Source organism: Boleophthalmus pectinirostris, unplaced genomic scaffold (genome assembly GCF_026225935.1).
Source record: "Boleophthalmus pectinirostris isolate CB_2022bp ecotype Guang Dong unplaced genomic scaffold, ASM2622593v1 HiC_scaffold_1, whole genome shotgun sequence".
NCBI classification, from domain to species: Eukaryota; Metazoa; Chordata; class Actinopteri; order Gobiiformes; family Gobiidae; genus Boleophthalmus; species Boleophthalmus pectinirostris.
Window position 1 is genome coordinate 30,489,790 of NW_026570970.1, and position 12,820 is coordinate 30,502,609.

The 12,820-nt window shown below is 36.1% G+C and overlaps 1 protein-coding gene across 1 annotated transcript in view; it reads left to right on the forward strand.

The window, feature by feature from the left end:
• Positions 1-12,820, forward strand: part of neb (nebulin) — a 92,079-nt gene that overhangs the window by 66,059 nt on the left and 13,200 nt on the right. The window contains exons 117-126 of the mRNA XM_055148249.1: positions 1,495-1,608; positions 1,966-2,070; positions 3,811-3,915; positions 5,155-5,259; positions 7,159-7,269; positions 9,358-9,468; positions 11,200-11,313; positions 11,747-11,851; positions 12,030-12,134; positions 12,670-12,774. Coding sequence (XP_055004224.1) covers positions 1,495-1,608; positions 1,966-2,070; positions 3,811-3,915; positions 5,155-5,259; positions 7,159-7,269; positions 9,358-9,468; positions 11,200-11,313; positions 11,747-11,851; positions 12,030-12,134; positions 12,670-12,774 — 1,080 coding nt within the window. The remainder of the gene's footprint in view (positions 1-1,494; positions 1,609-1,965; positions 2,071-3,810; positions 3,916-5,154; positions 5,260-7,158; positions 7,270-9,357; positions 9,469-11,199; positions 11,314-11,746; positions 11,852-12,029; positions 12,135-12,669; positions 12,775-12,820) is intronic.

Genomic DNA, 12,820 nt, shown 5'->3' on the forward strand with positions numbered 1-12,820 from the left:
CATAACAGAAGATTACTCAAAAACGTGTGAATGAAACAAAACACAACTCCAGGTATGTTTTCGATGCGGTAACAAAATTCTAACATGGCTTAAGATTCATGAATAGTTGTAGTATAGGACCTTTAAATTAATGGATTAGCCTATAATTGCATTAATGCCTTATGCAAGTCCCACCCAATCCTGAAAAACTACAACCCAGTTATGCCTGAAATCAACAAGTTACATTTGATTTGTCTTTTTTTTTATTTTCAAATTTTAGTGCCCCAGATTAGTATAAAATGTGGTCCAAAATATTGCCTTTTTATTTATAGATCCGTTCTTCATAACATATAACCATTGCATCTTCATCTATAACACCTCAAACTGCTTAAGCTGTACGTATTTGCATACTGCCATTCATGTTGGTTATTGAAGGTCTTTTTCTTGCAGTACAATTTTTTCTTGACTGTATACTCTAGTGTAAAAGTAGGGGGAGCATAACATCTAATTTTTGTTGATACTTTGCAGTGACATCACTCCGGGGGTGTTACCATGGAGTCACAATACACACATTAGCAAATACATAAAAAATAAATAAATAAATTGAAAGATTGTGTTAAAGCTCATATTAGAGTCTAACTTTAGTAATAGAGATTCAGACAGAGCAGAGCCTACAGTTAGCAACACACTCCCAGGGAATATTGATGACATCAGCTGCAAAGTATCAGTTGATCTTTTTTCTATATCAGATTGTTTTCACAAAAAAGTAACTACAGTTTTTGCAGAGCTTACATTAGAAACGAGTTTCACAAGACTACTATCTACCATTTTTTTCAACATGCACAAATTTGAATACTTATTTAACAGAAATGTATTCTTTCAATTTACAGTGCCTTTCTATAGACTGAATAGAGTGACATAATAATAAGTCGTAATTAGTCAGAAAAAAAATAGTATCACCAAAATGTACTATTGTATGTGATTGCATTGGTCCTTTGAGGTCAGTCTTGTCAGTAATGTGATGCCTGAACAGCGAGCCAGCTCAAATTAATGATCCAGTCTCAAAACATCTGGATGCAACTGGGCCATTGGGTATCTTCACAGCACAGCAATTCACTGTACATATCAAGTGAATGGGTGGCTTGTTTAATGGGAATAAGTGGCTACCCTTGTACAAAGTATAATACTAAACCAATAATGAATCCAAGGCTGTAGATGTGAACATGCCCACTGTTGCCCACTATTGATGTTGTGACAAGTTATACACAAAATTATGGCATGCTAAATTTTTAATTTTTCAAAATATGTTGTCTAAATGTTTAGTGTATAACAAGGGATGCATCGACAAAGCGTAGCACAGGCTTAATTTTAAAGCTAATATTCTAAACCTCAGACTTTGCATCTCTTTTTATACAAAATGTAAATATGTTATATAAATGTGTTGGAGTCCAAAGTTATTTTTATATTTTCTTGCTGAATTATTTTGATTCTAACTTGTTGTTGCCATATGAACAGGTGAAGTACAAGGAAAAGTTTGACAAGGAGGTGAAAGGAAAGAAGCCGCAATATGACCTGAAGGAGGCCAAGATCTACAAGACTTTGAAGGATGCCAATGACCTGGCTAGTGAGGTACAGGAGATATTTGTAACTACATTTTTGACTATAGCTATTTGTGTAATTACCTGTTGTGACAATATAAGGCTTCAAATTGTATATGTAGGACAGTATACATTGCCTGAATTGCTAAAAATGAACCATCAGTTAATGGACAATCCATTCTACCAGCATGTTATTTATCATGTTTGTTTGTCTAATCCCAGGTCAAATATAATTGTGACTTTTTCTTTACTGTGATAGTGATAAAACTTACAGACCTATGTTCCTCCCTATCTTTAAATTTGGTGTATGAAATTTAATGTGCAAAATGTGTGTAGTCCATGTTATGTAGTCCATCATTCATTGTGTTTGTATTATGATATATTCCAGGTGAAGTATAAGGGTGACCTGAAGAAGATCCACAAACCAGTGACAGACATGGCCGAGTCTCTGTCCATGCAGCACAGTCTGAGCACCAGCAAACTCTCCAGCGATGTAAGACTAACACTTCACTCACTCTTCCCTCCTCTCTCTCTTTCTCTCTCTCTGTCCCCTCTCTGTCACTCCTCCTCTTTTTCTCTCCTCTCCCTCCTCCACCTCTTCTATAACTTCTCCATGGCTCTCTTAATCCTCCCTGTTGTACTCCCCTTTCTCCTCTCACGCTCCTCTCACTACTTCCATCATTACTGCATTAACACTTCACTTTTACACTGCAGCAGCTGTACAGTCTTTTTCATCACTCATATCTCTCATCCGGTGTTGTAGTCTGTGCCTATCTAATGAGACCAGTTGCAAAGAGATGTCTGAAAATAGCCAGACTGACATAGAGGTTAGTGCTCTCATCTCACAGCAAGAAGGTCAGCGCAGGTCCTTTCTGTGTAGAGTCTGCGTGTTCTCCCTGTGTTTGTGGGGGCTCTGGTTTCCTCTAACACTAAAACATGTGACAGGTCTCCAAAAATTTGATTCCATATTTCAGCAGGACTACCTCTTACAAGGCTATGTGATTTCATTAGACAAGCTTTATTGTCATTCCTATTTATAAAATTATTAAATTTTGTGTCAGTTGTGCTCATCATAGAATTAAAAATCAGCATGGTGCCTGTTACAATTTAGTTAAACAAATATTGGAAAATATCATGAAGTAGAAATTAGGAAGCCATCTTAACAACAGACAAACAAGGTGGGTGATAGGTGTTAATTTACCCTTACCCTTAATTTACCCCTAGACCTAAACAGAAAACAAATAGATTTCAGGGATAATTAGGTGAAGATTATCAGACTGGTCTCAAAAGCTACAACACTTACCCTCAACCTCAATAAAAAATATTTTAACTTTATTTCAAACTTAACATGTATAACATTCATTACATCACATGGTTTTACACTAGTCCTTCATTTAAACACCTCATCTGGTAGTGATCCTTACCCAGCCATCCTCTCTTACTTTTTGACCTACTCTTAGTACTACCCAATACATTAAAATATCTATTCTCCTAATATATAATTTTCCTCTTCGCATTTAGCTTTCTAATTCATGGTATCTTAACAAGCTCTACCTTACCTTACTTACCTTATTTTTATTCCAGTACATCTAAACCTTTAACATTAAAAGCCCATTGCTTTAGCATTTCAAAGTTAACACTTGAAGGTCCTATATTACGCACAACTGACTCTTGTGAGCTTTAAGCCATGTTACAATGTTTTACCTTATTAACAACATTCCTGGATATTCATTTTGTTTCATTCACAGTTTGAGTAATCCTGCATTATTAGTCTATGTACATGTCCAAAGCTCAAAATGCTCTGTTCCACCTTGTGATGTCATGAAGCGGTAGTTTTGAAGCTAACAACTAGCTTTTACCTTATGACTAGTAGAGACTATCAGTTCTGGGGCTGAAATTATGCTAATTATCCTAGTGAAAACACAGAGGAGCACTTCCAGTATTACCACATGACATCACAAGGTAGAACTGAGTGTTGTCTGAGAGAAGAACACAGCCTAAATATGTAGGATTTGTGTGTTGTGTGAATGAAACAAAACACAACAGGTACGTTTTTGATGAGGAAACAACATTATAACAGATTTAAAAAATAGTATAATATAGGCCCTTTAAATTTCCACCATAAACTAAAACATAAAATGTTTTTTAATTTGAATAATTGTAATAACAAATGCCATTGAGAGACAGTAGTTTTGTCTCATTCTGATAACACTTGACTGGGGCTCCCCTGTAGTACCAGTACAAGAAGAAATTTGAGGCGAGTAAGGGTCACTACCACATGATCACCGACACACCCGAACAACTTCACCACAAGGAGGCGTCAGAGCTGCAGAGCAATGTAAGTGGGAACAAGGTATATAAACGGGTATATAAACTGTATGGATTTGTTTGCATAGTTGATTGGTGAAGAGCCCAACACTTTTAATTGGAAAATAATTCATAACAATTAGGTTCTGAGATTCAAAAAATAAAAAAAACAAAATAAAGGTGGAACAGTGTAACCTTTTTGATGGAAGGTACATAGAGAGAGGGTACTGCTTGTTGCCTTGGAGCTGCCATTGCTTTGCCTGCGATGCAAAGGAGAAATTTAATTTGTGCAAAACATTTTGGTAGAATACGTTTCGCAGCTCATCCAAGATGCTTCTTCAGTTCTGGTCAGAAACTAACACTTGTTTACAGTTTCGGTTTGTTAGCTAGGCCTATTGAACTGCACTAAGTATGGGGTCATATTAACATAAACATTCAGGCCCCTGATGGGTGCTTTCACACCTCTGGGCCTAACCTGGCTACCCCTTTTGTTTTCTTTGTTTTGATGTCTGAGGCTTCCATTTCTACTGCTCAAGGATGGATTGTCTTTTCTAACAAAAATAGCCTCTTAAACCTCCCTGTCAAACCGATTATTTTCTCTGGCTCAAATCTGTACCACTGCATCTGGTCCACTATTGCTTTCTCGTCTGTGTTGGTACATCCTTTTATGAAGTGGCTGTTTCGTTTTTCCAATGTAGTGCTCACTACAGTCTTCGTTACACTAAATTTTGTAGACAACATTGCTTTGTTCGTGGCTTGGTGTTTTGTCCTTTGGGTGAACCAGTTTCTGTCTTAAAGTGTTCGTAGGTTTGAAATACACTGGGATTTCATGTTGTCTGAAAATCCTCTTTAGTTTTTCAGAAACACCAGTCATGTAAGGAATAATTACCCCCCCCTTCTCTTGGGTTCTGATTCTCTGTTGTTCTGTTTTTTAGCCTGTGATGTTCCATAGTGTGGCATTCAGCTAGGCTTAGTTGAAACGCCTATATTTGAATGTGATGCAAGACAGATACATTTTATGCTAAGTTTTGTTTTAAGATTCCCGGCGTATCTTCAAAAAAAGTTACGCAGTGCACCTTTAAATTACCAATGAAAAATATGTATTGATTTACAATATGCCGATTGGCATTAGAGGTCAAGTAATCCAGTTATCCTTGTTTTCTCATTAGCTGTTTTTTTTTTTTCTGTACTCCACGGCATTTCATATCTAACTGCTCTGTTGGTGTCCAAATGACGAATGTGTAATCTTTAATATTACAATTTTGATTAGGTGAAGTACAAGGAGAAGTATGAGAAAGAGAAGGGAAAACCAATGCTGGACTTCGAGACCCCAACTTATGTGACTGCTAAGGAGGCCCAGCACATGCAGAGCCAGGTATGTCCAGTCTAAAACTAGTAGCTTTTTATAGTCGCACTAAACACTATTTGGATGCTACTATTATAATATATTTGCATAAAATCAAATGTGCATAGTGCTTCAATGCTTGTTGTTTGTCCAACTATGATGTATGAGGTATACAAGCATTTTACATTGTCTTTACCTTGCCGTTTTATTTATTCAATTCAATCTGTAGTTGTAGCCTCGTGCCACAACAGCAATCATCTCACAGAGGTTTTAAAATGTGTACTAGTTGTAAATTGTATTTCTATTGCTTTGCTTTTTGTACTTTTGTATGGTATTTTGTATTTTTGTTCTGTAATCACTGCACTTTTATAAATTTAGTTTAAAGCTTGTTATACAGATGGTGAAAGACAATGTGAAAATTGCATCTTGGCATTTAGACTATTTTTAGAAATGTGTCTATGTTGTCTTTTATATGTTTGGTGACATACATGGAGTCTGGAAAATCTTTTGGGACATTTGGTGTTTATCTGTGCACAATATCACTTTGGTTTTATGATCACCTGGTGTTAAATAACAATCACTTATTGTCCCCTATTTTCACACAAATTTGAAGCCATTTTCTTACCACTTTATAATAATGACACCTTAAGCCTAAACATCGACAAAAAGTCCCCAAAACGGTATTGACCGGTCTGGTGAAAAAATTCAATAAACAACACCGCCACCTAGAAGTGGACCCCTGTGGGAGTGGGGACAAGCAAAGTTTGGCGTAGGCAAATTAAATTTGGAACAGTGATAGCGAACAATAAGACAAGCCAAAAGTTGAATTGGCGTGTACCCCTATGATGAACGGGAAGTCAGCCATATTGGATAAAACATTTGCCACAGTTTTGATAGCATTTTTGTAAAACGCTAATAGTACCCGTTTTTTTGTCCAAATGAGCTCACATTTGGCATGTCACATCTAGAGACATAAGTTCACAAAAATATCTATTTTTGTAGATATTCCTTACGGTTTTCCCGTAACACGCTGCCAAAAAACACCTTAATTTCCTGTTTCTTTGATGACTTCTCACGGCCACAGGCATTGGTCTAGAGAGCTTAAATTCAAATAAAAATTGTGTGATCCTGGCCGGAATGGGATGGACTATGAAGTCTAATTCAACTGAACACTATAGCGCCCCCTACCATAGACATGTTAACATTATCAAACTTGTACCAAATTTAGGGATTAAATTCTATGAATAACTACAATCGAAAAAATAAATTGCGAACATGGAACATTTTTCATGGTTGATCAGCAGGGGTGCAAAGATAAAAAAAAAAAAAAAAGGTCACTGTGTAATTTTTTCTGATGAAAGATCAGTGGGCCCGGGCAGCTGTTGGGAAGGGGTAATAGCATGCTGGGCGGTCGTGTGGGAGGGGTGTGTGTGACAGGGTGAGGGCCATCATCTCCACAGGTGGCTTTAATTATGAATTAAGATTCCGTTCAGCTTTATTAAGGCTTTTAGTGTAAAAAGGATTAGCACAGTTTCTGCTAAACTGAAAAAGATATCATTACAGTTGATGTAAAATGAAAACATTGCATTACAGTATAAGAATCTTAGTAGTAAAGCTGTTGTAATCTAGCAAATAGATAGAACAGTTACTGTTAAAGTGCATATTTATCAACTCCTTTCTAAGTAATAGGACACAGATAAAGTTATATTTGTTTGGCCATTAAAAAACTGTTAATCTTCAAAATTCTAGTTTTCCAGGCTTCATATATGATTTCCTGCACTCACCTTCTGCTATGACCGGAATATATCTGTTTTTAGCTTTAGCATTAGCAGAGCGGTATGCGCATTGCATTGTGGGAACTGTATGTTGCATGTATATGTATAAGAGCCTTGTCAGTGCCTTGTCCTGTGTCTTTGCCTGCATCAATAGAAAGACTATAAGAAGGACTATGAGGAGTCTATGAAAGGCAGGAACCTCTCTGGACTGGAAGTTACCCCTGCAATGTTACACGTACGACACGCCACCAAAATAGCCAGCGAGGTAACCAACGGATACAAAACATTTCATCATCTCTTTCCTATTTCCCCTCTTTCAACTCGCTCATTCTTTATCATAATAACAAAATGGTTCATGGTCACTTTGAACTGAATTTCCTTCCTTTTGACCACAGTCACACTTTCAGTCTAGTCTATTTGCATGTCTCACTCCATATTAAGTTTAATTTATAAGTCATTTTTCAAACTTGTGTGACTTCCTTTTCATTCATACTTTTCCTACAATTACAGCATGTTTTCCCCCTCAAAGATGCCCTATGTAACTTTTCTGGAGTTGGGTCTGCCTCCTGCTGGACTCCATGAAGAATTCTTTTCCGGGAATGTTCCTCTGTATGGCATTAAACTTGCCGTAACTTAAATTACAGGGTTTAAAAAAAAAGAAAAAAGAAATGACCAAAAGAAAAAAAAAAGCATTCTTAATAATGAGTGCTCACTTCTCCACTGATCTGAACTGTAACTTAGCCCGATACAGTGACCAGCTTGTCTTCAGATAAGCTCAATGCCATACTGTGGAATTTTCAAGGCAAAGCAATATCTTCCTGGAGACCATCTACCAGAAAAGTTGCATAGTTCATATTTAAACAGATTAAATTAAGCATATATGTAAATTTTTGAATTTTATTATTGATAAATACCATTATACATTCGTTTTAAATTTGGTGGTGCCCAGACGTAATACCAATATAATGCTGTTTGGTTTCGTGCAATTGGAACTACAGCTCAACTCTCCTTTATGTTTGTCCAGAGTCTAGATTTATTACATGTGTTGGCTTTGTTTTAAAAATGCTTTTAAATGTCTAGCTTAGTCGCCTTGACAACAATTGAAATATTTTTTTATATTCAATGTCTGTCTACTCGTCATGTAATTCCTGATAACTTTCTCTGTAAGCTGCATTTTGGCATGTGATTCTTGAGTGGTTGTCCAGATACCAGTTTTATCCCAAATAGTTTGCTCAGTAGTGTTATAGGATAAATCACTATATTCTGTTGAACTATTTTAGATTTCCAATAGAAATGATGAAATAAGGAGAACATTTGGCTTTGAGAAAAACATGTTGAATGACATGTGCAACTGCGTGCAATGTTTGTGCTAAATTTGGTGTCTGGGCATCCCAAGCTTTTCTGTATTCTTCTTTTTTTCTATTGTTTCCAGCAATAAACTGTATACTGCATTACCAGGGAAACTGCCAAAGTCAAGAACTCCTGCTTTCTAAACTGCTGCCCATTTTAAGAAATGAACAGAAAAATATATTAATCATATATGAAATTTCTGCTTAAAGTAACTTGCATTATTCCCTTTCTTCATACTGCTGGGAATTGCTGTAAGGTAGCCTGGCAGAAACACATGCATAGGCAGTAAAGTCTTGTTTAAGGACACAACTACAGCATGTGATCGGAACTGGATGAATCGCTAAAACCATTTCAGATCATTATAGTTACATTATTCAAACTTAAAGGAGCCGTATTAGTCTATTTTCTGATCTATGTTATAATGTTGTTTCCTCATCACAAACAGACCTGGAGTTGTGTTTCTTTTCATTTACACATGTTTAACACGCAGATCCTCCACATTTAGGTGATTTCTTCTCTCAAACAGAAAGCACTTTGTTCCACCTTGTGATGTCATGTGGTAACACAGGAAGTGCTCCACCGTGTTCCTAAATTTTATAAACCTTCACTAGAATCATTTGGCTAATTCCTGTTCTAGAATTGCCAATCTCTACTAGATTAAAGGTATAAGGAGCTGTTAACTTTAAAACCTCTGTTCGATGACATCACAAGGTGAGACAGAGCCTTTTGAGCCTTGGAGTTGTAGAGACTGTTGTGGAGACTAATAATAACGGATTATTCAAACGTGTAAATGGAACAAGACACAACTTCTAGTATGTTTTTGAGGTTACAACATGATAATGTGGCCTAAAGCTCACAAGAGTCTATTTTGTAATATAATATGTAATATAGGACCTTTAATGGGCAACAGTATAAATAAGCATAGACTTTGAGCTCTTGTATTGTCTTGTTTTCGCCTGTGCTTGTGCCTGCCCCAAACCTGTGTATCCTCTGCCTCCTGTAGAAAGAATACAGGAAGGATCTAGAGGAGGGAGTGAAGGGTAAAGGGTTGACTCTATTGGAGGAAACGCCTGATCTTTTGAGAGCCAGAAATGCCACTCAGATCCTGTCTGAGGTAATGAAGAGAGATGGAAGAAAAAGCTAATGCGGTAACACTATAGTTACTTCACCTTAATTAGCCTTAATAAAACACGAACAAAGACTTAACTCATAAATTGGCAAATTGGTTAATGAATGAGCAAAATAATTGAACAAGTTAATTTTATATGGTTTGCAGTTAAAGTTATGGATTCCAAAGTTATGAACCTTATTATTAATTATTCACTGGGAGGAGTGAGCACTTTTCACAACTTTCAGTGACCAAAGCAAATTGTTTTTCTGTCACTGTAAAGCTAACAATAATGTGCACGCTAATGCACACTTCCTTATTATCGGAGTACACAGCTGACTTATTTTGACCTCAAGAGCTGTTTATAGAATATATTTGCACTGACATGAAATACAGAAGAATATCGGGTATAGGGGGGTGGGGTTAGGAGTTACGGTTAAGGTATTAATTAAATAGTTACTAAACCTTAATAATTCCAAATAGACTATTTGTTCATTATGTGTTCAATGTTTGTTCATGCTTTATTAAGGCTAATTAAAGTGTAGTTCTTATAAAGTGTTACTGCTGATGCTCTTGATGCTGTGCTTCCATCAGTGTGACTCTTGTCCACTGCCACTGCTGCTCCACAAACTCATGACGCCTAAAACTCCATCAAACTAAAACGGTTGACTGTGTCTGTCCCTGCTTGATGACATCACTAACATAACAGCTTAAACCTCCTTTTCTCCTTTAATTGTTGTTTTTATTTTTGTTAAAGTGCACCATGAAACTTTTCTTTTGGGGGTTCCGCCACTGTTGAGATGTTACTGCTTTTTCTCCATGGAGAGCTTTGCCTAGAATGTTCCACAATATAGTATTAAAAACATATAACATGCAATTATCAATTTCATGTGTTGGTATAACTGAAAAATACACGGATTTTTATTGTGAGTGGGTTACCTGAAACTTCGAATGGTGCCAACTGCTTGTAGATATGTTTAATGCCGTACTGTGGAACATTCCAGGCAAAACAATACAATCTCCATGAAGACTGTAGATACTTTAGTAGAACGAGATGAAATTAGTATAGTCAAGTAGTATAGTCAAGTAGTTTAGTAGTTTTTTCATGCCAATTCATGGGTTTCAGGTCCCTGATTATATGTGACATTTTGAGGTCTTTTAAACAATTGGTAAAAATGACAATGGCACTAATTAATACTAGTAATCACTCTAAGACCCATGGATTGACTTTTGAGCATTGTGCTAATGCTAGTTTGAAAAACGTTTGAAAACTTTTACATTTTTTTTTGTTTTTTAATTTAGTTGAACTATACATTAAATCTAATGTTGCAAATATAGTTGCAAAATTGTAATTGGATAGAAAATAATTTTAACCAAAACCTACATGATTTTTTATGAGTTGGAACTTCATATCAATGTATTTTTTAGATGAACTTGCCCTATTTTGATGTGCAGATATAGTGATTGATGGATTAATTATCCATTATTATCTATCAGATTTACATCACATGCACTTTTTGTATTACTTTAGCCTTTGACATGTCTGAATAGATTTAAAATAAACTGAAACTTTAACTACAACTTTTTGGTTACCCCCATATCACCACCTTCATACCTTATTTCATAATTTTCTAGCTTATTCCCTGATGTCCTGCAGCCCTCCTCTATAGATCCCTATGAGACGTTTGTGATTGTGGCCTTTTGTAATTGTCTATGTGCATTTACACGTGTTCACAGAGAGAGTACAAGAAGGCCCTGGAGCAGGAGATCAAAGGCAAAGGCATGTTGGCTCTCGCTACGGACACCCCCGACTTTATGAGGGCCAGGAACGCTACCGACATCCTCAGCCAGGTATGGGGAATTGTGTGTGTATGTATGCAATGTATGTAATGTATGTAATGTATGTATGTATGTATGTACTTACATAGTAATATTGTGGTTGTAGTAGATGTTGACAGAGTTGGTAAGACTAGTAGTAGTAGTAGTAAATGTATCGATTTATTACTTATTTGTTATTTTCCTCATTAAAAAAATGTGGTAGCAGTTGTGACAATACTACTGTTTAAGTAGCAGCTAGAACTTTTAATTCCAGTATAGTACTAGTAGAGAGGAGCTTGTCAAATGTCTAAATATTAGCTGCAAAATTGAAGCTTTAGTTGATAGTAGTATTAGTAGTAATCTTATTTAAATAGCTGTAGCAGTACTAGTAGCTGAGGTAGGAGTAGTAGTATTGGTACATGTTTGGTAATTGGTGAATACTATGTTTTTGTCTGTTGTGTTTCAGACTAAGTACAAGCAGATTGCAGAGATGGACAGAGCCAGTTACACCACCGTCATCGATACTCCTGACATCATCCACGCTCAGCAGATGAAAAACATCGTCAGCCAGGTATTTAAAACAGATACATATAGTATTGTGGTTGGCAAGCACTCTCACTTCACATCAAAAAGGTTGGCCTTGGTCCAGGCCTTGTTTCTTTCCCCCATCAACCCATGACATCATAACTGTTTAACAAATCATTGCTGTTGTATTGTATCTCAAAAGCAAAAAATGTTGTTTTGAACAGAAAAAGTACAAGGAGGAGGCTGAGAGGACCATGTCTCACTATGTACCTGTGCTGGACACTCCGGAGATGCAGAGAGTCCGTGAGAACCAGAAGAACTTCAGCACTGTAAGTACACTCATACATACACTCATATATGTTTACTTTAGTTAATTAGATACTTGGGTTTCATCAAAAAATAATTCATATATGTAAGTTTCTATGGCCTTTATACAGTATTTTTGATTGCGTTTATGTATTTTTGTCCATTAGGGCTCCATTAGTAGTTGATTTGTATGTATTTTTTTAATATTTTGATTTGATAATACCACTGTTGTTGTTATAAATAGTTAGAAGTCCGATTATCAAAATACAATTAAAGTTACTTTATAATAGTCTGCTAGTCACGATTATTCCGATTAATTATTACAACCCTAATTGCTATGTCCATTATACAGTATTTGTCTATTGCCTTTATGTATGTGTGTCCATTGTAAATATTTCTAGTTTTGAATTACATCTGTTTTGTATTATGTCTGTAGCATATTATGTGTTTTGTTTTCAAACTGTTGCTAACTTTATTTATAAGATGATTGAATTGTTCTGTGCACTCGTTTTGCTTGTCTTTCTGTTGCCATATGTCCTTGACTGTGTTCTCTTGTAGCTTCAGTACCAGACAGACCTTAAAAACATAAAAGGCAAAGTGTCTGCTGTGCAGGACACTCCAGAAATACTACGTGTTAAAGAGAATACAAAGAATATCAGCTCGGTATAAATTTGAACTAAAGTGTTCAGTGTTTAATTTTTCTTTTTTA